At 48.2% G+C, this 26977-nt stretch overlaps 1 protein-coding gene across 1 annotated transcript in view; it reads left to right on the top strand.

Annotated features, from left to right (window-relative positions):
- The window catches only part of ABRAXAS2 (abraxas 2, BRISC complex subunit), a 31587-nt gene extending 10274 nt beyond the window's left edge, over positions 1-21313 (top strand). The window contains exons 4-9 of the mRNA XM_068255392.1: positions 1328-1394; positions 1529-1719; positions 5058-5177; positions 7102-7186; positions 15005-15119; positions 19510-21313. Coding sequence (XP_068111493.1) covers positions 1328-1394; positions 1529-1719; positions 5058-5177; positions 7102-7186; positions 15005-15119; positions 19510-19895 — 964 coding nt within the window. The 3' untranslated portion in view covers positions 19896-21313. The remainder of the gene's footprint in view (positions 1-1327; positions 1395-1528; positions 1720-5057; positions 5178-7101; positions 7187-15004; positions 15120-19509) is intronic.
- The last annotated feature ends 5664 nt before the right edge of the window (positions 21314-26977 follow it).

Genomic DNA, 26977 nt, shown 5'->3' with positions numbered 1-26977 from the left:
GACTTGTGTCGCATTAGAACAGCCCGTCAGGCCTGAGTCACTGAAGGCAGAAATTACAATAACAACCTCTATTTGCTCATCCTGCTTGTTGCTCTCTGACTTACTGAAGAACCCAATAGAGGAAGTAAAGTGGTTTTACACTTCCGTGTCTATATTATAAAGTATTAAAGGGACACAACCATAAATCATGTACCGTATATGTTTAAAGTGCTGTCTTGAGCTGCATCCTCAAATTTGAAGGTCATAGTTAATTTCTTAGCAGTTTAATTTGTAATGCTTATTACGGTGCATTTTTACATCAGATTGACAGTTGAGTTGATTATTTTCGACTTTTTGTATCGAAGTGATCAGAAAATCAATCGGAAATTAGCCTGTCAGAAATAATTGATTCGACTGTCAATCTGGCAAGAAATTGCATTGTGTGGACTGAGCATAAGAGGAGGCTTATTGTACAGAATGTAGAAGGAGCAGATACTGTTTCACGTCCCCGGTCTTCTGTGCCCGATTTTAAATAGGCCTTGTAGTGACATATAGTGAAATGCAGTAAGTGATTCAGGACACCCAGTTTTATAATTTTCCTGAATTCAGCATCAGAAACACACCCTTTTATATCTATATATGGCTGTATATTGGTATGTAGCCCCACCCTTCAAGTGATGTCACAGCCTAGGCTGTTTAGCTATGCCGAATTCTCCTCCAAGAGCATTCTCGGAGACCAGGCACTATTTCCACTGGCTTCGAAGTACAGCCCAACTGACGCAATTGGAACCTGTAACCAGGGAAGATTGTAGATGAACGGACAGCAAGGGAGCCAACGGAGTACATGTGGCTGGAGGAAGCCTCAGGTGAGTATAAATGCTGCGATGTACAATGTCTCGGTACACTTTAAAGGACAACTATGAAAGCTTAGCTTACTATTAGAACAGCAGTAATAGAAGGGAGAAACATAATGTTATTAAACGTTGAGTTAACTGTAATCTGAGCTTTCTCACTGTTCAGCGTGTCCGGTGTTAACTCACTCTTGTCGCTAGCTCTAGCCGTTGCATTGCATGACACGTTCCATTACTCCACTTTTTCCTCCTCCAAAACAGGATGGAGGAAGAGGCGGAGACAAGGGTCAGTATAAAACCTGCGTGGCTTTTGCCTTTTTCCATGACACGCCCACCTCTCATCCCCTTTGTGTGTTGCTCACTTAGTTACTGTCATACCGCACTATGATGCTAGGTACAATCTATGTGCTGGAAATGCTGTATAGTGTTACTACACTATAGTTTTAATGGTAGCAATATATTGGTGTCTTGTCATAACTTTCTTCTCCTGTTAACAGTTTCTATGATTACGCCGGCACCGTCAATGAAGAAAGTCTCGATCGAATTCTCAAGGATAGACGGAAAGTACGATAACTTTTCTCTTTTTTTCTAACAAAATCCTGCTCTGTGTGTGGTCATCACGGACTTGCCTTAAGTGTTCCCATAATGCAGTGTGACTCATTATTACAATTGGCATATTTGTGTTGTATTTTGGCTAGAACGTGATTGGCTGGTACAAGTTTCGTAGGAACACGCAGCAGCAGATGTCGTATAGAGAACAGATTTTGCACAAACAGCTGACTCGTATCCTCGGAGTACCCGACCTCGTCTTCCTGCTCATTGGCTTCATCTCAACCGCCAACACTTCCACTCATGCCTTGGAATATGTGCTCTTCAGGCCTAACCGCAGGTATGTTTCCCGCTCATTTTACCACTTCCTGCATTTGTCAGCACACTACAGGAACTGGCCAGCTGAGTCTCCACTTTTAAGGCCCATACACAGGGGTCACAACTGTCGCCACAAACACGTGGCACGCGCATGTTGCGGCGACAGGTCCTCCGTGTGTATAAGGCGCGCGTCACGAACTGTCCCTACTCAGAGCTGTCGCCAGGCGATTAACTTGGCTAATCGCCGGCAACAGCTGTCGCAGCAACTGTTGCTAGTCCGCCACGTGTACTGGGTGTGTATGTGCGGACTAGCGACAGCTACCCACAGCCTGAAGGGAGCTTCCGGCGGGGGGGCGAGACTTTCGGCGAGAGCTTCTGCCGCGTCTCTGCCTGTTGGGCAGAGACGTGTAGACAGCTGTCGCTCAGGTGGAGCTGTCGCCGAGCTGTTGCGCACACGTCTCCTGTGTGCTAGCAACAGCAACAGTGCCCCGTGTGTATCAGCCTTTACATTTCAAGTACTCCTGAACTGGGGACAAAAATAAAACGAATAAAGACAGTGGTGGGCTAGATTACTTTTTTTTAGAAGTGTCCTAGTACTGCTCATTGTCCTCTGGGTTCCCTGCCTCCCGTCCTCTTCATATAAAATCAGGAAGTGTGACTCAGAACTGCGCAGGGGCAAGTTCCAAACTGCAGGAATACAGCCAAAGCAAGTGCTTTCCCAGGCCTGGGCAAACTTTGCGTGGTCTGGGCCGGATTCCTAGCATGCCAGGCCTCCTCCTCTCTCTCCCCCCCTCCCTGCAGAGTCGCGAGCGGACGATCAGCGGCGGCTAATTCACCTACATAGTGCTTCCTGCGTCACGTCTCCATAGTAACAGGCCGTCACATGACACCAGCGTACCACACACTGGCAGCCAGCGTGTAATATACTGGCGTGTCATGTGATGGCCTGTTACTATGGAGACGTGACGCAGGAAGCACTATGTAGGTGACTTAGCCGCCGCTAACCGCCCGCTTGCGACTCTGCAGGGAGGGGGGGGGGGGGAGAGGGGGAAGAGGGGAAAATTCGGCCGCCTATCGGTGGGCCGGATGTACAGCGCATGCGGGCCCAGTGCTGTGCTTGCCCATGTGCGCGTTCTTTTACCATGCAGGTGCAGTTTGAAACTGGGCAGTTCTGTGTGCTGCTGGAGGAACTTCCAGGAGGAGCAGGAGTTACAATGACTGGGAACGGGGGGCACCAAGGACAACGAGCAGCGCCAGGACACTTCTGAAAAGGTAATCTAACCCACCATGGGCTTCATTTAACGGGTTTTCCCCGGGTTCAGGGATACTTGAAGGCAGACCTGAACTCAGAACTTCCTCTCTGCTCTAAAAGTTAAGCAACATCATAATAACCTTTAAAGAAAAGCATTTGTTACGGCTGATAGGAATCCAGCAATAAATCTAGTGTCTACTTCCTGCTTTCATGGAAGCAGACATAAGTTTGCCCATGCCTGGTCTAAACTCTCTAAATACATACAGGGTGCATTTCTCTGTTTCCTTCTAACCTATGCACGAGTTCAGGTCCGCGTTAAAGAATCCTAATGCTATATAGTAGAATGTCTACATATTGCTTTGTAACCCAAACCGATCCCACTAGTGATTAGGTTAGGCAATGATGTCTCGCAGCCTTTTGCCCCGCAGCGCTATGGGAGATCATGTGATATCCCTGATTCCTTCACTGGGAAAAAAAAATATTGACCTTGCCTGCTATAAAGATGCCAGCATCTCTAATTTTAGTTGGGGTGAGATTTTACAATGAGCAAACATTGATGAAATAATCTATAAATGAATATCGTAAAAATAAGTAACTTTATTCATTAAAGTAAATGTGAAATGGTGCAAAACAACGTTTCATACTCTCCTGGATCCCACATAACCTTCCTGGTCTTTGCTATCTCCCCTTGCTCTCCCCCATGAAGTTGCGCACCTTCAACACTACAAGGGAGTCTTCGGGCGCCTCCCTACTGCGCAAGCATCAGCCCAAACTAGCGCCTGCGCAGTATGGAAGGGCATATCTTCAGAAGTACTCTGATGGCTGCCTGAGGAGGGCCAAAGACTTGCTCGACTAAACAGGTCAAAGAACGTTACTGAGGCCTGGTGCTGGAACTATGGGATGGAGGGACGACCAGGAAGGGTCTGTGGGATCCAGAGCCTCCCTCTACATAGGCGAGTATCAAACTTTTGGCACACATGTATGAACGTTTGTCCCTACAGGCAAGGGAGGGAAGAACAGGAAGACCTGCCTTCTAGTGATGGTGAAAAAGATGCAAATCCATTCTGTTTCCAAAATTGTAAAGAAAATCTTAAAAAAAACACCCTCTGGGGGATACTTGCCTCAGGAGGGGGAAGCCTCTGGATCCTAATTAGACTTCCCCGGTCCTCCTAAGCCTCTGCGATCCTGCGATGGAAACCCCCGAACATCTGCGAGGTAAATATTTACTTACCGCAGTCTGGCACAGTAGCGGCTCTCAGCTCGGGCTCCAGCGGAAATAGCTGAGCCCAATCGGGTCTGATTTACTGCGCACAGTAGAGGCGTCCCAATCGGGCTCGGCCATTTCTACCCGAGCGGAGAGCCGCGCCTGCGCTGGAACTGGGGAAGGTAAAATATTGCACAGTCGACATCCTTGTTGGCTGTGGTTTTGGGGGAGCCAGGGCTGGATCCCTGAGGCTCAGGAGGATGGGGAAGCCTCATTAGGATCCAGAGGCTTCCTCCTCCTTATGAGGTAAGTATCCTCCAGAGGCTTTTTTTTTTTCCCTTACGGAGTCTCTTTAATGTAAGCTGTATGCAACTTCAAATTGGGCCAATCAAAAATGTTGGGAAGTTTGAGTGGCCCATTTCTTTTACAATAAATCTGCATGACATTCAGAATTCCTGGCACCTCTCTGACTATATGTAGTGCTGGCCTGTCTCGGGTGTTACAAGGTGGGGGTGAGTATAGCAGTGGGCAGAAAAAAATGGAGCCACCCCGACTACTCGGGACCTCTGGGGAAGGGGTCTGGTCTGTTGGCATAAGCTGGACATACATCCAGAATATTACAGCTTTTAAAAGCAATGAAAGTGCTTCATCACCGTCTATAATGGAGCACTCTGCTGAACCTTCATCACTGTGGATATGGCTCGGCTTGCGTTTCTATCTACTTCTGATAGACTGCCAAGGCTTCTGTGGCCTCCTCCCAGAGACAATGAGTGCGGAGAACAGGCTGGAATGCCTGGAGATCAATACATTCATAAGCTAATGTTTTCTTAATGCACATCCTTGTCTAACCTAGCCTTGGGTCTATAGAGCAAATTAAACCCTGCCTCCCTTTTTGTTTGTTTAGGTATAACCAGAGGGTGTCTCTTACAATTCCAAACCTGGGCACTACCAGTCAGCAGGAATACAAAGTGACGTCCGTGCCAAACACCTCGGAGAACTATGCCAAAGTGATCAAAGAACATGGGTCAGTATGCGCACTGAGAGAGGAACTTTAAGAGGAACCGTAATCAAGAATTGGAATTCATCCCATTCAGTAGCTGATACCCCCTTTCCCATGAGAAATCTTCACCTTTTCTCAAACAGATCATCAGGGGGCTCTTTATGGCTGATATTGTGGTGAAACCCCTCCCACAGCGTGATGTCAGGACCATGGTGCTGACATCACACTGTGGGAAGTCTTGTTGCGCTGTTGGAAATAACAGCTGTTTCCAACTGCCAAAAATGCATCATCTCTTTCCACTGACCTCACCTGCCAGCTGTAAAGATGTCACCATGTGATAAATGTCAGAATGTAAATCGGGGAGAGAAGATTTTACAATGAGCAAACACTGACTAAATCATTTATACATAATTATTGTAAAAATTAAGCACTTTTTAAAATTACATTATTTTCACTGGAGTTGCTTTTAACATAAATGGGAATCGTAAAAAAAAAAAAAAAAAAAATAAGCTAGGTACTTGCCGGAGGGAATGGGGGCTCTGGGTCAATGGACACTTCTCGGTCCCTGTTCCAGCGCTGGTTCGGCGGTGGCAGTATTCAACCAATTTGGTCAAATACTGCCCTCTCTTTGCCGCAAAGGAAGCTTCAAAAGTCTTTGGGAGCCAGAGTGCTCTCCAAAACGGGCTGCTCTATACTGCACATGCACGTGCGTAGTATGAGCTTGCTTGTCTTCGGTAGAACTCTGCTCCCAAAGACTTCCGAAGTCCCCCGCGGTGGGGGAATCAAACGGAAGAGCTGCCGCTGCAACGAGGGCACCAGGAGAGGAGAGAGAAGGCTCTATAGGGCTCAGAGCCTTCCCACTCCTTGGGTCTTCCCAATGACTTGTTAACTCGGTTTATAGCTGGTGGCACCATGCAACAATAGACAAATGTTGTATCTCTATGCAAATGAAATTTCGATCCAGTCTTCTGCATCTTAAAACGATGGCTGAGCACATTGTTCCCGCTCTGTTCCCCACCCGCTGGAAATTACTCCTTCCTGTGACTGTTACAGTGCGTGTTGCGTGCACTTATTCGCACCTGAGTATTCTGTAAACGTTTTGCCTGAAGGTGTGCACAGTGTCAATGTAAGGAATCCCACCGCAGCTCAGTGGGAGTTACGTACTTGGGGGCAGCGTGACAACAACTGATCAGCACCCGAATTACGGTGACTTCATTGAACCGCACAAATCCTTTGGTAGTTCACTTTGGCTCCATAGTTTTTTCAGTAGCTTGTGAGACTACAAAGTGAGGGCACCCCTGATGTAGAGTATATGGGAGGTGGGGCAATGATTCCTTACACTAATGCCTAAATTGTCCCAGCAACACCTACTGTCCTGAATAGAAAGGTGACGGTTCATTTGACAAGGTGGTTTTTCTTGCTCTGCAATGTGTGGACTCCCCTGGGCTGGACAGAATTCTTGGAACAGGTTTAATCAGATTCTGAGTGGATTTTTTAAATTGTCAGGCTGATTGATTTGTTGGGACAAAGTCCTATACTCATCAGCTAAGGAAGCCTTCCGCTTCTACTAGTCCATTTCTTGCTTTCCAGGTCTTCTCTCCCTCAGCACAGCAGTGAGGTCTGTGGCAGTGCCTCTGTCCCCCCCCCCCCCACCAGCCTGTCCCACCACACTGGTTTTATGACTCTTGTGAGAACAAGACCCCCTGGGCTGTGGAGGGCACCAAGGGTAGGCAATTGAAGGGGTGTGAACATGGGGGGGCATCAAAGTTTCTCTGAGGGGGTACCATGAATTGTAGTTATGCCACTGGCTCCAGTGACCAGGAGGAGTTCTGAGGAGAAGGGCATGTGGTTGTCCCCTGACTAGATTTCTTTTTTTTTTTTTTTTTGTCTGGAGTTCTGCTTTAAGGTAGCTAACCTTTCCTGTTGTATTTGCTTTTTCACATTTCAGTTCCAATTTTTTTGATAAAGACGGTGTGATGAAGGACATCCGCTTAATTTATCAAGTTCACAACGCTCTGCAAGAGAAGGTGCAGGTGAGTGGCTGTCATAGTGGCACAGTGTCTATTAGGGACAGTGACATGGTAGTAAATAAAGGGGATTATTATTAACTACTTTCGCACCGCGATGATTGAAAATCTATGCCCTTTTTTGGTGGCTACCTGGCTGGCAGGGCGTAGATTTCAAGCAACGGACGCCACGCGTTCTCGCCACTTTCGCCACTCCCGAAGATCTCGTTGCTGTTTCCCCACCGCAGCTCACTCGCTCTGCCGTCTCTATAATGACTGAGCCCTGTGAGTGGGTCAGGAGCCGATTTCATTGGCTCCTGACCCTGTCTATCCGAGTAAGCCCCTCCCATTTGCTTACATTGATAGGGTCAGGAGCCAATGAGAGCGGCTCCTGTCCGGCTCACAGGCACTCTGCCATTATAGAGATGGTAGAGTGGGTGGCCCAGGTTCCCGACGTGCGGTTATTTGACGGTGTTCCGCCGTTTCTGGTACCAGCGGTCTCTGGTCCTTATAGGGGCAGAGACCGCTGGTACTTAAAGAGGAACGGCCGCGAAAATCTTAAAATTTAAGATGCATACAAATAAGAAATACATTTCTTCCAGAGTAAAATGAGCCATAAATTACTTTTCTCCTATGTTGCTGTCACTTACAGTAGGTTGTAGAAATCTGACTTTACCGACAGGTTTTGGACTAGCCCATCTCTCCATAGGGGATTCTCAGCATGGCCTTTATTCTTTATATAAAGACATTCCCTGAAAAAGGTTTACATAAAGATGCTGGCCAACCTCCCTGCTCACTGCACACTTTTTTGGCAGTTAGAATGAGCAACTGCCATTCGCTAAGTGCTTTTAAAAATAAAGAAAACCCTGATAACCCCCCCTATGAGAACATGGGCTAGTCCAAAACCTGTCGGTAATGTCAGATTTCTACTACTTACTGTAAGTGACAGCAACATAGGAGAAAAGTAATTTATGGCTCATTTTACTCTGGGAGAAATGTACTTATATATTTGTTTTAAATTTTAAGATTTTCGCGACAGTTCCTCTATTAAGTGGTTAATTTTATTTTGAAAGCACCAACTTATTACACAGCACTGTTGACAGTAAATAAGGTTACAAACAACAAAACAGAGCACACAAATACACAATCGCGCATCCCTGGACGACGTTTAATGGAAACAAAAGGTGGAGACAAACAATTGTATCTATTCTCCTACCTCTCAAAATTACCTTTTTTTTTTTTTTTTTTTTTTTTTGGTAAATTCTAAGTGCAAGGCTAGGTTCATGAATGGAAATGTGATCAGCTAGTCCAGGTAGTTTAGTCCTTTAAGAGAACCCGAGGTGGGTTTGAAGAATATTTGCATACAGAGGCTGGATCTGCCTATACAGCCCAGCCTCTGTTGCTATCCCAAACCCCCCTAAGGTCCCCCTGCACTCTGCAATCCCTCATAAATCACAGCCACGCTGCTGACAAACAGCTTGTCAGAGCTGGCTGTGTTTATCTCTATAGTGTCAGTCTGCTGCTCTCCCCGCCTCCTGCAGAACTCCAGTTCCCGCCTGCATCCCTTCCCTCCCTGCTGATTGGAGGGAAGGGACGGGGGCAGGGACCGGAGCTATGCAGGAGGCGGGTGAGCAGCTGAGACTGACACTACAGATGTAAACACAGCCTCACAGCATGGCTGTGATTTATGAGGGATTGCAGAGTGCAGGGGGACCTTAGGGGGGTTTGGGATAGCAACAGAGGCTGGGCTGTATAGGCAGATCCAGCCTCTGTATGCAGATAACATTCTTTAAACACACCTCGGGTTCTCTTTCAGTGGGATAGGTGCAATGCATGATCGAGTAGGAAACACAAGGGAGGGGGGAGAGGACCCTGCCCAAAGGCTTACAATCTAGAGGGGGCTGCAACTCCAAATTAGGATCATCTCATTGACCATCTGATGTGTCCTATTACAGAGTTTAGTATGAACCAATAAAAATGACTTTTCAGGCATGACTTTCTGTCGCAGTAAAGAGGTCTGTGATGTTACAAAACCAAAATCTCCAGACTTTGTGACGGATAAGCCGGCCCTATTCTCTGCTGAGTGATGATATCAGTGTACCACTTCAGCAAAACCAGGCTTTTTATTGCACTTGCAAACTTTGCCAGCAGGTGGCACTCTAAACAAAGAACACATTTTCTTTGATTTAATTACTGATGTGTCCACCTACTGTCACACACTCTTAGGGTGAAGTCTAAGCACTGGGGTTTTTTTTTTCTAAATTTCAAAAGGAGGAAGACTGTGTAACATGATGATGTCAAATTGCTGTATATCCTACAAAATCACATATAAGCCCAGTGTTCTCACCAGGCTCTTTTAGCTGGGTACACCACCAGTCTTACTTTGGTGACCACTAGGCTATCATCTGCTCACCTCCTCAGCCTCCTCCTATGCTGTAGGCAGAGTTGCACAGAGGTATCACTGGCCCTGCATTCTCCCATCAAGCCCCACCCGGCTACGTTTTCATGCCACCCAGCTGGTTAAGATTTCTGGGGAGAGCATTGTAAGCCCTCTATATAAGTTTTCACTTTTGTACAGTTCTGATCCAGTTCTGTATCATGCCTGAAGAATAAACTTTGTTTCAAAAGCTTGCAAAGAACTCTTGTTCAGCACATCCTCAGAGGACTTGGGGTGGAGCGGTTGGTGGAGGCAGTTGGCAGAGTGATGCAGAGCCCTGCAGGCAGTACATCCTGAGAGGACGTGGGGTGGAGCGGTAGGTGCAGGCAGAGTGACACAGTGCCCTGCAGGCAGTACATCCTCAGAGGACGTGGGGTGAAGTGGTAGGTGCAGGCAGAGTGACACAGTGCCCTGCAGGCAGCACATCCTCAGAGGACGTGGGGTGGAGCGGTAGGTGCAGGCAGAGTGACACAGTGCCCTGCAGGCAGTACATCCTCAGAGGACGTGGGGTGGAGCGGTAGGTGCAGGCAGTGGGCAGAGTGACACAGTGCCCTGCAGGCAGTACATCCTCAGAGGACGTGGGGTGGAGCGGTAGGTGCAGGCAGAGTGACACAGTGCTCTGCAGGCAGTACATCCTCAGAGGACGTGGGGTGAAGTGGTAGGTGCAGGCAGAGTGACACAGTGCCCTGCAGGCAGTACATCCTCAGAGGACGTGGGGTGGAGCGGTAGGTGCAGGCAGTGGGCAGAGTGACACAGTGCCCTGCAGGCAGTACATCCTCAGAGGACGTGGGGTGGAGCGGTAGGTGCAGGCAGAGTGACACAGTGCCCTGCAGGCAGTACATCCTCAGAGGACGTGGGGTGGAGCGGTAGGTGCAGGCAGAGTGACACAGTGCCCTGCAGGCAGTACATCCTCAGAGGACGTGGGGTGGAGCGGTAGGTGCAGGCAGAGTGACACAGTGCCCTGCAGGCAGTACATCCTCAGAGGACGTGGGGTGAAGTGGTAGGTGCAGGCAGAGTGACACAGTGCCCTGCAGGCAGTACATCCTGAGAGGACGTGGGGTGGAGCGGTAGGTGCAGGCAGAGTGACACAGTGCCCTGCAGGCAGTACATCCTCAGAGGACGTGGGGTGGAGCGGTAGGTGCAGGCAGTGGGCAGAGTGACACAGTGCCCTGCAGGCAGTACATCCTCAGAGGACGTGGGGTGGAGCGGTAGGTGCAGGCAGAGTGACACAGTGCCCTGCAGGCAGTACATCCTCAGAGGACGTGGGGTGGAGCGGTAGGTGCAGGCAGAGTGACACAGTGCCCTGCAGGCAGTACATCCTCAGAGGACGTGGGGTGAAGTGGTAGGTGCAGGCAGAGTGACACAGTGCCCTGCAGGCAGTACATCCTGAGAGGACGTGGGGTGGAGCGGTAGGTGCAGGCAGAGTGACACAGTGCCCTGCAGGCAGTACATCCTCAGAGGACGTGGGGTGGAGCGGTAGGTGCAGGCAGTGGGCAGAGTGACGCAGAGCCCTGCAGGCAGTACATCCTCAGAGGACGTGGGGTGAAGTTGTAGGTGCAGGCAGTGGGCAGAGTGACGCAGTGCCCTGCAGGCAGTACATCCTCAGAGGACGTGGGGTGGAGCAGTAGGTGCAGGCAGGGGGCAAACAGACACAGAGACGTGCAGGCAGTGGGCAGAGTGACACAGTGCCCTGCAGGCAGTACATCCTCAGAGGACGTGGGGTGGAGCGGTAGGTGCAGGCAGAGTGACGCAGAGCCCTGCAGGCAGTACATCCTCAGAGGACGTGGGGTGGAGCGGTAGGTGCAGGCAGAGTGACACAGTGCCCTGCAGACAGTACATCCTCAGAGGACGTGGGGTGAAGTTGTAGGTGCAGGCAGTGGGCAGAGTGACGCAGTGCCCTGCAGGCAGTCACAGTACATCCTCAGAGGACGTGGGGTGGATCGGTAGGTTCAGGCAGTGGGCAGAGTGACACAGTGCCCTGCAGGCAGTACATCCTCAGAGGACGTGGGGTGAAGTTGTAGGTGCAGGCAGTGGGCAGAGTGACGCAGTGCCCTGCAGGCAGTCACAGTACATCCTCAGAGGACGTGGGGTGGATCGGTAGGTTCAGGCAGTGGGCAGAGTGACACAGTGCCCTGCAGGCAGTACATCCTCAGAGGACGTGGGGTGGATCGGTAGGTTCAGGCAGTGGGCAGAGTGACACAGTGCCCTGCAGGCAGTACATCCTCAGAGGACGTGGGGTGGATCGGTAGGTTCAGGCAGTGGACAGACTGACGCAGTGCCCTCCAGGCAGTACATCCTCAGAGGATGTGGGGTGGAGTGGTAGGTGCAGGCAGTGGACAGACTGACACAAGACGTGCAGGCAGTAGGCAGCGTGACGCAGTGCTCTGCAGACAGTCACAGTACATCCTCAGAGGATAGCTGCCTCCACATAGTATGCAGAGCAATAATGTAGAAGATGCAGATGGTGATTATTAGATGGCAGATCAGCTGCAAATGAGAAGTTATAATGAACATGATGAGCTGCAACACCCAAGCAAGGAATTCAGATAGTGGGAAACACATTGCAGCACGGGCGCGGTCTTGCTTGGTTTTTGAGTCAACAGTCCATGACCTCTTCATACAAGTTAAAGCGGACCTGAACTCAGAACTTCCTCTCTGCCCTAAAAATAAGCAACAGCATAAAACATTTAAAGAAAAACATTTCTTATGTTACAGCTGATACAAATTCAGCAATACATCTGCATTGTCTACTTCCTGCTTTCACAGAAGCAGACATAGGGTTAACATCCTGTGTTTACAAATTAGCTGCTCTGCCTAGGCAGATAGCTGACACAGCTGAGGGATAAAATTACACTTGCACTTAGTCACAGATGAGGGGGAATTAGACAGGCTAAACTCTCTAAATACATACAAGGTGCATTCCTCTGTTTTCCTTCTGTCCTGTTCAAGAGTTCAGGTCCACTTTAAAGGGTATCTGTAACCAAAGCAAAAAAAGTCAGATACTTGCCTCAGTAGAGGGAAGCCCTGGGTGGCTCAGAGGCCTTTTAGTCCAATGGAGCACACTAGTGACAGTGTTTCTGACTGAAACCTTGGCAGTTTGTGGCAGTAACCCTTGGGACCTCCCCCAGCAACATTAGCATGGGGGCCCCTCCTCAGACTGCCCCCTCCTTGAAGTCCTCACTTTCCTCCAGTAACTAGTCAATTATACACCCTTCCCCCGTCGTAATCACCGCACGTAGCAGAGTAGCACAGCGGAGCTGAGTAATATTCGCCTGCCCCAGCGATGTGTTGTCTCTTCTGTTCCTCCTGGCTGTCGCACACTCTGTGCTTCTATACCTCCTTCTCCCGATCATGTGACATGCCTGAGGAACCAGAGGGATGCAGCATAGAGCATGTGGCTGTCAGGAAGATCAGAGGAGACCCGAAATAGCACAGGGGGCAGGTAAATATTAATCTGCACTACTCTGCAGAATGGGAGGAGCAGGCCACCCATGTTCACTAAAGTTACGTCAGTTTGAGATTGTTCAGTGAATGCTAAATTTCAATAAACCATGATTTAGACTGTTGTAGATTTTAGCCCCTTTTGTGATTGATTTTGACACCCCTGCTCTAAACAATCTTTGATATTATGGGTGAAAATTGCTTGCGGTCACACTCTCCTCCATGTACTAGTGCAAGCGCAAAGTATGGTCCGTACAGTAGCACAGAACCGCTCCTGCACACCTTTCTCTGAGCAGTTCTGTGCTACTGCGCAAATGTGAAACAGCTGGCACCTGTGCAGTGCAGCCGTACATGGAGGGTAGAGAGCGAGTGTGTCCTGGCCGACAGCAGAGGGATCACAGAGGATCGGGGAAGACTCTAGTATCCAGAGGCTGCCCCCTACTGACATAAGCACGTCCTTTTTTTTTTCAAAGTAAGAAAGTGGGAAGTCGCGGCGACTGGTCCTTCTACTAATTGCCACCAGGTGATCAGTCCCCTTTCCTGTTTCCATCCATTCTTTTCTGCCAATAATGGTGAATTCAGGGTGTGTGCCCCCCCCCCCCCGCCTCTCCCCCACAGCTGGGAAAGGAGGTATTTCGCTTTCTCCATGGCGACACACAGCCGTGAGCTCTCCACGTCTCGCCCACTGCAGAGACACCAGCTCCGCACATGAGTGGGAGAAGCAGCAGAAAGGTCGTCACTGGCCAGAGGGTGCAGAGGAGAATGTTCTCATGTGTATTAATGGATAATTACAAAGTCATTCCAGAAACCGCTGCAGCAACAGAAACCTGCGCACATGGCTGGCATAGGAGCCATTCCTGTTCATGCCTTGTGTCTTGATCAATAGACGCTTGGTGGCCTTCGGACATTCGACCATTAGCAGCATTAATGAAAGTTTTATAAATTCATGAGCCGTGCCAACATCTTCTGAAATGATTATTTTTCTTCCACTGTTGTCTAAGCACCACATCACTTAAATCACGGCAAACCTGAATTCTTGCCTAATCCCCCCCCCCCCCCCTCATCTGTGACTAATAACTGTAATTTGATCCATCAGCTGTGTCAGCTGGCTGCCTCGTTAGAGCAGCTAATTGGAAAACACAGGATGTTAACCCTTTGTCTGATTCCGTGAAAGCAGGAAGTAGACACACTGCAGATTTATTGCAGGATTTGTATCAGCTGTACTAAAGAAATATTTTTTTTGAAGTGTTATTATGCTGTTGCATATCTTTTAGAGCAGAGAGGAAGTTCTGAGTTCAGGTCCGCCTTAACCATAAGGTGTGCTAAGCTGGATATGTCTGACGTAGAACAGATTTTGCTGCATCGGAGAACAATCATTGCGGAAAATGTAACATTTCATGATTGGTTTTTTTTTTAAATCCTTAATAGTTTTAAAAGTTTAAAGAGAACCAGAGACTAAGCACCCTCATGTATTTTACCATATATATCAGTGGGAACATTAGAGAACATGCCTACCCTGCTTTCTGTTTCATTCTGCACTGCACAGTTTGTTGCTTATCAGCCCTGATAAAATCCCTGACTGAGCATTCAGTCTGGCTTTGCTATAATGATTCCTGAGCAGAGCCAGCAGGGGGCGGGCTTGGACTTGAAAAGACATAAGAGAACACAGACTGAGCTATAAATATTCCAGAGCAGAGCCAGACTGAGAGCTCAGTGGGGAATTTTATCAGGGCTGATTAGAAGCAAGCTGTGCAGTGCAGAATGAATCAGAGAGCAAGGTAGGTGTTTTCTCTAATGTTCCCACTTATATATATGGTAAAATACATGAGGGTGCTTCGTCTCTGGTTCACTTTAAGGAACCTGAAATAATGACCTGTGCTCAGTATGAGGGGCGTGTGAAGGACTGTGTGACTGTATTACGTATGAGGCGTGTCACTCAGCTCTGCCTCCATCTTGTCTCCGGCCAGGCTGTGTGCGAGGAGGTGGAGAAGAGCGAGCGGGTCGTAGAATCCCATCAGCTGGAAGTGAACGAGCTGCGAGCCCAAATCGCCAAGAGGAAAGCAGAAAAGCAACGCAAAGAGAGTGAGTATCTGCTGACACAACTGGTGGATAGTGCTGGATTTCCCTCCTTCTTCTCCTCCTTCTTCTTCTTCTTCTCCTTCTCCTCCTCCTCCTTCCTACTCCCTTCCTTTCTTCCTACTCCTGCTTCTTCTGCTCCTCCTCCTTAAAGCGGAACCAAACATTTTTTTTTAATTCAAAATATTTAGTTGCACCGCTCTGACACATACAAATATAAATAAACACTCCTTCAAGCCTATGAGCATTTCAGTGCATGCTTTTCACCCTTCTCTTTTCATAGCTAGGGTTATACTGGGGGCAGCCATTAGCAATTCCTCCATTGCCGGACACCATCTCCTCCACCGGTTTGCCGGATTCTGTCCCGGCAATATGAAAGGAAGGGAGGAGTTCCTCCAATAAATGTAAAATATTTTATATTTGTCATCATGCAGCTGAAAAAGGCTGCTATTTATCATTATCATTTAGAAAATAGATTTTATTTGTGAAATCTTGTATTTTTAATTTGGGTCCACTTTAAAAACCCTTTAGTGTCATAAAGTAGAATGCAGTAAATTATTCAGGATACCCACTTTTACAGTAATTTTCCTGATTTCACCATCAGAAACCATTTTAGATAGGTATATATTGCTGTATATTGGAATGTAATCCCGCCCTCCTAGTGATGCTTGGCCTAGGCTGTTGAGATGTGGAATTCTCCCAGAGCATTCTGGGAGACCAGATATTATTTGTACTGGCTTCAGAACTCTCAATAAACAAACATTTTGCAGTTATGCCCTGCCAGTACTAAAGATGTCACCACCTGTGATAAATTTTCATAATGTAAATCGGGGTGAGGTAAGATTTTACTTATAAAGCCATATTTTTAAAAATAAGCAATTTTCTGCATTACGTCATTTTTATGACCGTTCCTCTTGTACCTTCTAATGACCGTGTCACGCCGATGGGTGTGAACGCAGTGGCTCCCCCAGGACCGCCTAGCAGCGATTGGCGTCAAGTCCTGGGGGAGTATTTTGCAGGAGATCGCGCATCACCGCTTGAATGGCGGAGCTCAATTCTGTCGTCAGTCTCCCAGTGGCGATCGCTGCTCGGAGACTAGACTGTTAGACGGCGAAACCGCCATCTAATAACACTGTACAGTGCTGCGATCTCAGGCAGCGCTGTACTGTAAACAGCAGTGTCACGCGTCTGTCCCCTCTGGAGGAACGAGCGGTCGGCTGTCATAGGCTAGCGGGGGGGGGGGGGGGGGAGGGGGGGTCATTAAAAAAATAATTTTAAAAATAGACATTGTAAAAAAAAAAAAACAACCCCAATAAATAGAAAAAAGGGATCAGACACCACCAACAGAAAGCTCTGTTGGTGGGCAGAAAAGAGGGGGGGGAATCACTCGTGTGCTGTGTTGTACGGCCCTGCAGCTTGGCCTTAAAGCTGCAGTGGCCTAAATTGCAAAAAATTGCCTGGTCACTAGGGGGGGTGTAAGTCTCTCTCTGGTCCTGAAGAGGTTAAGTTGGCAGTACACTTATTGATTAATTTTTTTATGTTCAGTTACCGGCAGATTCAAGGTAGTAGAACATTGGTGATTTAATTGTTATTCTACTATCGGAATTTACTTGGCCAATTTTACCAGGCACCCCATTTAAATGCACAATTTTGACTATGGTACATGCAACTGTTTAGAGATATACAGGAGTTGATGAAACATAATCTCTCCACCACTTTATGTACAGTGCTCTCCGCAGGCTCTTTTAGGCGGGTGCTCCGCCCGGCTAATTTTGGTGAGCACCCGGCTGTCATCAGCTCACCTCCTATTCTGTAAGCAGCGTTGCTCAGAGAAGCACCAGCCCTCCATTCTCTCATCTCGCCCCACCCGGCTGGAAAAATGTCTGGGGAGAACACTGATGTGACAGTAAGGTCATAACAAGCAAGTGCTGCTCTTCCAGGGGCCCTTCCTGGCCCTGCGCTGGGCGTGTCTTTAGTACACAAGACTTGATGCGCACACAGAAGGGATGGCATTCAGAAGGCAGGATGGAGCGCAACCATGTGGGGGAAGGGACTACGTTACATGGGGGCAGTGCGAGGGGAGCAGCAGAAGAGGGATCAGCTACTTCTGCAGTTTGCAGACAGGAGATATGGTCAGTGAGATGCAAATCCATTTTGAGTTGATGCAGGATTATGCAAATTTTGTATTTAAATTTATGCAGCTTAAAGATGGGCCAATCAAATATAACCTCAGCGGGATTTGTTGGTTCGTAAATTTACTTACAAAATTTGCATAACACTGCATCAACTCGAAATTATGTGTCTCATTGACCATCCCTGGCAGACAGAGGGTCAAAAACAAGCAAAGATTTACAGCAAGTAAAGGCCCATACACACACTAGATGGACGTTCCCCCGACTGGGATCAGGAGCCCAACCTTCGGGCAACATCGCTGGGCTGAGGCCGCACAGATGTGTAGGCAGCCCGTAAGCTAACGATGCGCTCTGTTACTATGCTAAGGATCGATATAGTGGTACAGATGTGACGTCACACGGCGGATGAATCGGGGAGAGCAAACCTGTCGGATGTCATTCAACCAAATTGATCTGCCTACCAGATCGCTGGCTGCTGTACACACACTAGATTATCATAGAAGCGGTCCTTGTCAGCCACCTTAACCGACTTCAGTTTAGCGTGTGTATGGACCTTATCTATGCATTTGTGTAAACCTTGCCCCTCCTCCCTCTGCATCAGCATTTGAAGAATAGACTTTGCATTGCAAAGCACATTCAGTTCCACATTAAATCGCTCATTACACGTAACCTATGTAGGCTGGGAGCTGAGCTGTAACTCTGGCTGTTGTAGCTGATGCTGAGATGGATTGTCCGATTTCTCTCCCAGAAGACCGTTTGTAGCAAGTTGAGGAATGTGAAACATTTATAAGACTTGGATATTTACATTCTCAGGAAAATGTTCAGTCTCCAGGAAAAGAGCCATCTAAAGGTCCACACACACACTCAAACAAACCGTCGGATTGTCGTCTGATTTTGGTCTGTTGGGCGACAATCAGGCATGTATACGGGTGGCAAATGACTGATAACAGGTGGATTGCCTGATCCATCCAGCGGATCAACACACATGACTGCTGTGCAGTTGGCCACGTTGTTTGAACAACTTGTACTTGTTTTGAATGCAGCCATGTCACGCGGTCCATAATTACGCTCGTGTGCGCAGTATGCAAACGAGATGGTGGTTCTGTTGGTTGCTGCGTGGATAATACAAGCAGTGTAGTCTGTCATGTCATGTAGTCGGTCGCGCACTTTGTTGGCAGCATGGCTGCATTCTACAGCTAACCACAGTGTGGGGCCACGCATTGCACGTGTGAACAAACTCTTATAAAGTGGGTTGACAAACTCCATATAAAAAAAATCATCCAATAAGAATTTTGTTTAGCTCAACTATCCAGCTATTTTCACTGCTCACTGTCATATTTTGGAGAAATGTTTATTGAAATCAAGAAAAGAATATTGCTGCTGATTTCCATCTTTTCGTCTTCTCTGTGATGCCAAAAGTAACCCCCCCCCCCCCCCCCCTTTTTAGTCCATTGTTAATTCCCTCCCCAACCCGCCCGCTGTCGCAGCTTAATAACCCTTGCACAGCAAACAGCACTTAGACAATAGGCTTACATCACTTTAAACTCTCTTTAAAGGGAGGGGCAATTAAATTACCTTCTGGTCGTAGTGTCCTTATCTTATCCAAAACAGGAGGCATTCTGTTATTTTCATGTTTAGATAAGCTTGTGAATATAACAACAAAAACATTTATAATCCCACTGGCACTGCACACTTCTTGCAGTTGGGTGAAAGACCAGGTAAAAAGGAAAAACAAATGTGGGACATGTAGGGACCAATTTTAGAAAGCAAAAAAAAAGGGGGGGGGGGGGGTTTACATATATTTTTGGAGCACTGTTTTTTAGCAGGGTTGTTTTTTTTTTTTTTGTTTTTTTACAACTTATGTTACAACCCCCTTTAAAGGGGAACTGAAGAGAGAGGTATATGGAGGCTGTCCTGTTTATTTCCTTTTAATCAATACCAGTTGCCTGGCAGCCCTGCTGGTCTATTTCTCTGCAGTAGTATCTGATTAAAACCAGAAACAAGCATGCAGCTAGTCTTGTCAGATCAGACTTATAAGTCTGAACCACTGAAACACCTGATCTGCTGCATGCTTGTTCAGGGGCTATGGCTAATAGTATTAGAGGCAGAGGATCAGCAGGGCTGCCAGGCAACTGGTATTGTCTAAAAGGAAATAAACATGACAGCCTCCATATACCTCTCTCTTCAGTTCCCCTTTAAAAAAATGAAATGTATTGGCCAATCCATGAGAACACTGTTTAACTAGCTGTTGCTCTCCTTTTCAGACCTGCGCCAGTCTCTGTTACTCCAAACAGAAGTGCCTGCTGAAACCATGGTGACGTTCCCCACCGGGGACAGTGAAGGTGCCACATCCAGACCTCAAGACCTCCTTCCGCCTCCATACTCAGAAGACGGCGTCAACGCAGACGATGGCGCGGACAGTCCGCCGGATATGCCAAGACCGCAGGCCGTGGGCTCGGCCTGTCGCCTTCTTCAAGAGCCCAAAGACACCGCTAACGTTGCCTCCAACACCCCCGCCAACGAAGACACAGACCACTCACAGAGCGGCTATAAAAAGTCGCGGCACCGCTCAGAGTCCCCCGACAGCGAGATGGCGGAGGAGCAGACATACGGCAGCACGCAGCCAGACGGGGAGCTGGCACAGCAGTGACTGTGTCCTCCCCACCCTCGTGCCATGAGACCAATAACAGGGAATCTGGCAATGTCATGTGGAATGTAAGCAATGTGAAGCTGCCAGCGATTTTGGGAGTTTCCCCAGCCGTCTTTGTGTGGGCCTATTACTCCCATCGGCTTCCTGTACTAACTGATACGTACACTGAGCTGCTTGTCATATGTCTCATGTATTTTGAGCCAGTTCTTGTCAACTTCACGGAGACATTATGTAGATTAAAGGGATGATTAGGTAAATAAGGGAGGCGGGACGTCCAGCAGCTCACAGCCTTATTGTTTGTTTTTGTTGTTTTTGCCTAAACACGTCACTGCAGATCACCTTTGATTCTACAGCCACCTGTTCTCACACGGCAGGTTGTGGGCTACGTGCTACAAATTGGGGGGCGGGAAACGAAAGCCGAGTACAATCTGGCATTAGCACTTTCCAACGAACGTTTCTTGGCCAATTTGGAGATCCGAGTAGCCATCTTGCCGTTTCATCTTTCGCTCTTCTCTCTTTAGCGGTTTCGCAAGTCGCCGATCGATGCACCTTTTTAAATACGACCGATTTAACCAAATTGCACATTTACTCTCCGCCCCTCCTCTTTTCGTAGGCGTGGGATTTTGTATATTAAGTTTTCACCCTGTGATGAGCTGCTTCCTAATTTTAAGTTTTTTTTTTTCATTGTTTACTAATTGTAGACTGAGCACAAAACTCCCACCGCCACCTCTTGGTTCACCTACAGGCTTAGAAGCACATCTCTGCTTAGTTTATTGTCTAAGCAGTGGAAACCAAAAAGTCTGCACTTAAGTGGCATGCGCCACACATGAAACGCGTTTCCGGGACGTTTTTTGAGGCTGCGGTTGAAATAGATTGTTTACAAGCTTTCAGGATAGTCCACACGCTCCTGCGGGTAATGAGGCCCTCTACTATATGGCTGTTTATTTCGGTATGGTGGAAGCAAGCGGTCTGCCGACTGACGCGCTTGCTGACGCATTTCGCACGGCTTCCCTTATCAATATTCCTTCTCGGCTTTTACTTCTTCTCTAGCTAAATACTACGGTGTGACAGTGAGTACAAACAGGTTCAACTGTTTTATAATTAGCTGCACTTTTTTAAAAATAAATTGACTGAATATCCCTTTTTCCCTCGAAATCCCCCAAAAAAAGGGAGAACGCAAGCTGGAGCGAGGTCAATACGGAGGAGTACAGAGCGCTGGCTGCTTGGCTGGACTGTATTCTCTTTTTGTCGCTGGCGTATCAAAGCCGGACGTGTGAAAATAAAAACAGTTTACTGCCGATTAAATCTGCCAGGACAATGGTATAAACAACCTGTCTTATTCTTGGACTGGTGCAAACATTTTTCAGCCTTAAGACTGGTACAAATCAAACCTAATAAATGTGCTTTAGTTTATCGAACTTTGTCCCAGACTATGTGTCTGATCTGTACCTTCTCCTGTGATTACGGTAGGTGGGGCCCATCACGCAGATTGAGGGAGGTGTGGCTTGTGGCGTCCAATCGGCACTTGCTTTCGTTATGTGACCTGTACTAGAAAATAATCAACCGCTGATGAAGTGAAATTCCACGTTAGGCGGCAGTTCGGGGCCGAGGCTGAACTGACGCATCCTTAGCCTGTTCTGTTGCTATGAAGTGGTGCTGACAGGGCAGCGCATGAAATGGGCGGGTGAAGAAAAGAACAATGCCCTCTGCCAAGACGACCTTCCACACAGATGGTTTGCTGAGGGGTGGTGAGGGTCGCCGTGCACACGCTAGAGTCTTAGCAGCGGAAGCCCCGACAGACCGGCTGCCTTGGCTGAATACCACCTAGAGCAGTGATGGCTAACCTTAGCACTCCAGCTGTGACAAAACTACAAATCCCATCATGCTTCATCCTCCAAGTTATGCTTAGAGCTGACAAGAGTATTGCAATGCCTCATGGGACTTGTAGTTCCACAGCTGGAGTGCCAAGGTTAGCCATCACTGACCTAGAGTGTACAAGGCATAAAGGACGACTGTAGCAAGAGGGATTTCGAGGCTGGTGCATTTATTTCCTTTTAAGCAATACCAGTTACAAGACAAGACAAATAACATTTTATATTGCGCTTTTCTCCTTGCGGACTCAAAGCGCCAGAGCAGAGCAGCAGCCACTAGGGCGCGCTCTATTGGCAGTAGCAGTGTAAGGGAGACTTGCCAAAGGTCTCCTACTGAATTAGTGCTGGCTTACTGAACAGGCAGAGCCGAGATTCGAACCCTGGTCTCCTGTGTCAGAGGCAGAGCCCTTAACCATTACACCATCAGCCAACTGCTATCCTGCTGATCCTCTGCCTCTGATACAGTTAGCCATAGACCCTGAACAAGTATGCAGCAGAGCAGGTGTTTCTGACATTGTCAGATCTGACAAGATTAACTGCATGCTTGTTTCTGGTGTGTGATTCAGACACTACTGCAGCCAAATAGATCAGCAGGGCTGCCAGGCAACTGGTATTGTTTAAAAGGAAAAAAATGTCAGCCTCCACATACCTCTCGCTACAGTTGTCCTTTAAAGGACAACTGTAGTGAGAAGAATATATATATACCTGGGGCGTCCTCTGCTAGGCGGCCTGGTAATTCCACAGGCAGGGCCAGTCTGCACAGGCACTGTCCAATTGCGCGCTCCCCCTTTGCTGGGAGCTTTCTGTGCCTGCGCAGGCGCAGAACTCTCCCAGCAACAAGAGCGTGATGGGGCGTGGGCAGTCAGGCTCTGCATGAGCAGTACACCCTTACTAGCAGAGTTACCGGGCCACCTAGGATCCAGGCGGCCTGGGAAGAAGGCGAGGGACGGATCAGCCTAAAGGGGGCTCTAGGCAGCCCCAGGTATGTATACATTTTTTTCTTTTACTCATGTCAGGTTTCCTTTAAAGTACAGCTGATGTGAGAGTGTTAGATACTTACCTCAGTAGAGGGAATCCTCTGAGGCTTCCCAGATCCTCCTTTCTAGTGCAGGGCCCATCTTCATCCAGAGCTGGGGAGCCGGTACAAAAATCATCCAACTCCGACTCCTCCATTTATGAACACTCAAGCTACCCATAACTGCTCCGACTCCTTAGTCTAATACTTACCAGGGCTGTGGATTTGGTACCAAAATCCTCCTACTCCCGACTCCTCAGTTTATGAAACCTCCGACTCCACAGCCCTGCCATCATCCACCTATCGCGCTCCTGGCTGTGGACATGCTCATTCCAGATGAGTGTCCACACATGCCCAGTACAATGTAATCACTGTTCACAAGTGCTTTGTCTCACTGGGCATGCACAGACCTAATTCAGGCTTGCCCAGTCTTGAGGCGCTCATCCATGACCAAGTTCTTGAGCATTCGACTAGCGCAAGTCAAATGGGTATAGAGTGACCTTGTACTGGAACGCTGGGCTGTAGGAGGATCTGGAAAGCCTCTGGACCACCCCGAGTTCCATTACTGAGGTAAGTATCTGACTTCTGGGGGTTTTTTTTCGCACTTCAGCTGTACTTTAACCTCTTGAGGACTGCAGTGCTAAACCCCCCTAGTGACCAGGCCATTTTAAGCAAAATGTGCCACTGCAGCTTTAAGGCTAAGCTGCAGATCCGCACAACACAGCACACACGTGATTTCCCCCCCCCCCCCCCCTTTTCTCCCCACCAACAGAGCTCTCTGTTGGTGGGGTCTGATCGCCCCCAGATTGTTTATTTTTTTGGTTGCAAATATTTTTGTTTCTCTTTTTTTTAAAAAAAAGCGTGTTCTTTTAAATATATTCCCTCCCTCCTTCCCCACAGCCAGCCAATTGTGGCGATCGGCTGTCATAGGCTTCTGCCTATGAGAGCCGATCGCTCTCCAGTGTCCCAGGGGGACAGCCGTGTCACATGGCTGTCCCCAGTACAGCGCTGCTGCCGATCGCAGCGCTGTACGGGTAAATAGACGGCGATCACGCCGGCTATCAGTCTCCCGAGCGGCAATAGCCGCTCGGAGACTGAAGAGGGGGCGGAGCTCCGCCCTCCGAGAATGAGATGTGCGCGCGATCTCATTCACAACAGAGCCCCAGGACTTTACGCCAATTGGCGTTAGGCGGTCCTGGGGCTGCCGCCGCGGCCACGCCTACCGGCGTGACGCGGTCGGCAAGAGGTTAAATACTGGTGCTATATATTTGGTTGTTTTAGACCAGGTTATTAATGAGAAATGTGGGTATCCTTGATTAAAATGATTGCTTACAACTTTATAGATTAGAAGAGGCACTTAAAGCGGACCTGAAGGTATAATGTAAAAAAAATAAAAAAAGTTACATACCCAATGTTCTTCCCCAGAAATTATTTCCAGCCGGGTGGCATGATAAAGTAGCCGGGTGGGGCAAGGTGAGAGAATGCCAGGCTGGTGCTTCCGTGCACAACTCTGCTCACAGCATAAGAGGAGGTGAGTTGATAACAGCCGGGTGGTCACCAAAACTAGGTGGGTGGAGCACCCGGCTAAAAGAGCCTCGGGAGAACACTGCTTACCTGGGGCTTCGGTCAGCCCTCTGCAGCCGTCCTGTGCTCCCGAAGTTACAAAACGATCCTCTGTTCCCCCGCTGCAGCTCACTTTTCCTTCTGGCAGTCGCCATCTACTGTGCCTGCGCGGCCCTGGCTGCTCGCATCCTCGCTCACACTCCCATCGCTGGAAGCGTACTGCGCAGGCCTGGTACAGATTTTCTCGTACTGCGCCTGCGCAGGATGCGCCTGGCCACGGGAGTGCGTACGAGGATGAAGTCATCGACTTAGAAGTCGACGTGAACAAAAGTGAGCCGTGGCAGGTAACGGAGGATCGTTCCAGGACGGCTGCAGGGGGCTGGCCGAAGCCCTAGGTAAGTGTAACTTTTTTTTTTTATCATATTTTCAGGTCTGCTTTAAAGTGACGCTGAAGCGAAAATAAACGTATGATATAATTTGTATGTGTAGTACAACTAAGATATAGAAAATTAGTAGCACAGATTTGAGTCTCATATTGTTTTCCAGTACAGGAAGAGTTAAGAAATGTCAGTAGTTTATGCAAAAGAGCTTCCCTGAGCCCCCCGACCAAACTTGGGTGAACTGTACAGCACTTCTGTTTAGTGATTTTTCTCTGTATACATTTTTATATATTCAACGGTGTCCCAATGTTCAGCTTCTGTCCGTGGCCCCGCCTCCTTGCAGAAGAGGTCACAAGTACTTCTCTAGCTCCAATCACACAAGTACCAGTGACCTCTTCTGCTTGGGGACAGGGCTGTTGATGGAAGCCGGACACAGGGTGAGTATATTAAACTTAAAACAATTTGGCCCAAAATTTTTAGCTGCTCGCATACTTTGCATTTGGGTTAAATGTGCCCAAAATGCTGCATGTCCGGCAATATGCCTAGTAGGTTATCCACAGTTGAAATGCATTGGCAAAGCGGTTTTTGGAATCGGTGACCCAAAAAAGGCGGCCAAAATTACTCTAGTGGTTCCCAGCCCTTTGGGGCTATTCCAAGAGGTCTGGCAGGGGCAGTATTGTGCTTCTGTGAATAATGGACAGGTAATACCTTTAGATGTGGGTTAGTGGATGACAAACGTGGTATGCAGTGCTCGTGTCCAAATCTTCACCTGGACGATATCTGCGTGGATTTTATGTCCTCTCTCTATTTGTGTGGGATTCCTCTGGGTGCTTTGCTTTCCTCCACATCCCTGAAACATACTGGTAAGTGAATTGGTAATTGGCCTTTTGTAGAGACACATGACTATGTTAGGGATTATACTGTGATCTTTTGAGGGACATTAAATGGCATAGATTTCTCAATTTACAATGCTGCCCAACTCCAGTCCTCAAGGGCCGAGGTCCTCACACGGTTTTGGCACAGCTAAAATTAATTGATGGGACTGATTCATGAAAGTTGCAGTTCATCAATTATAATGCATTTCTCAGCCCATCCTAAACACTGGCCTGTATATGGCCCTCCAGGCCTGGAGTTGGCCAGCACTGTAGAAAGCAAGAAACCCTATATAAATACATAGCCAGACAATATAGACAGGCACTGGGCCCACACTGTCTGCTGCATTATGACACACCGGGCAGTGCACTTGGTTTGGACTAGCTCATACATGTCAACCTCTGGCAATCAGAGCTATTAAATTTGGCCCCCTAGTGGTTTCCCCACTTTGCATAATGTTTGACCCATTCTAGACCACCAGAGAAGCTATGTTGGAGGTGAAACACCAAGGAAGCCATGTGGGGGAGGTAAGGGGAAGCAATAAACACTAGGGAACTGTATAGTAGAGGAAGGAGGACCACTAAACACCAGGGAACTGTATAGGGGAGAGAGGTGACCACTAGACACTGGGGAACTGTATAGGGTAGAGAGGAGGACCACTAGACACCAGGGAACTGTGTAGGGGAGGGTGGGGGTCCATTAGACACCTGGGAGCTTTAAAAGGGAGGAAGAAAGATGACCAGTAGATATTAAGGTTGGCCCACTGTATTTGAGTTTGACACCCCTGGACTAGATGGACCAAATGGGAGCAGCAGCAGCATCTATACTGAACGAATGCTTGCTCCAGGGGTTAGATGCCGTGTCCACTGCACTTGAAAGTGGATGAATGGCAAAGCTCTTGCTGTCGGTAAAAATCATACAGATCCCTTTGCGGTAACAGAATTTGTGAATGGGCCCATAGGAAGGTATATGCCCTTTCAGAATGTCTGTTGGTCTGCTGCCATTCAATGTGTGTAGCGGCCCTCAAATGCATGGGTCATAGACTACAAAGATTTTATTTGATCCAGTGATTTGTATTAATCTTTATTATAAAGCACTTAAACACATGTAGGGATAAGTATAGCAGATGAGTCACTGAGTCCATATGATGGTGAAGACTACACGAGTTGGACAGCCCTGCCAAATAGGCTTATAGTATAAGGGGTGGGGTGTAAGTCCAAGGGAGGGGGTTGGAGTTTACTACCTCAAGACCGCATCACGCCAATGGGCACGACTGTGGCGGCAGCCCCAGGACCACCTAACACCAATTGGCGTCAAGTCCTGGGGTCGGCTACTGCAGGAGATCGCGCACAAGCTGCGTGTGCATCTCCTGCTTGGTAG

The sequence above is a fragment of the Hyperolius riggenbachi genome, chromosome 10 (assembly GCF_040937935.1).
Source record: "Hyperolius riggenbachi isolate aHypRig1 chromosome 10, aHypRig1.pri, whole genome shotgun sequence".
Lineage (NCBI taxonomy): Eukaryota > Metazoa > Chordata > Amphibia > Anura > Hyperoliidae > Hyperolius > Hyperolius riggenbachi.
The sequence above is the reverse complement of the archived record's forward strand: the minus strand, read 5'-3'. Positions and strand labels throughout refer to the sequence as shown.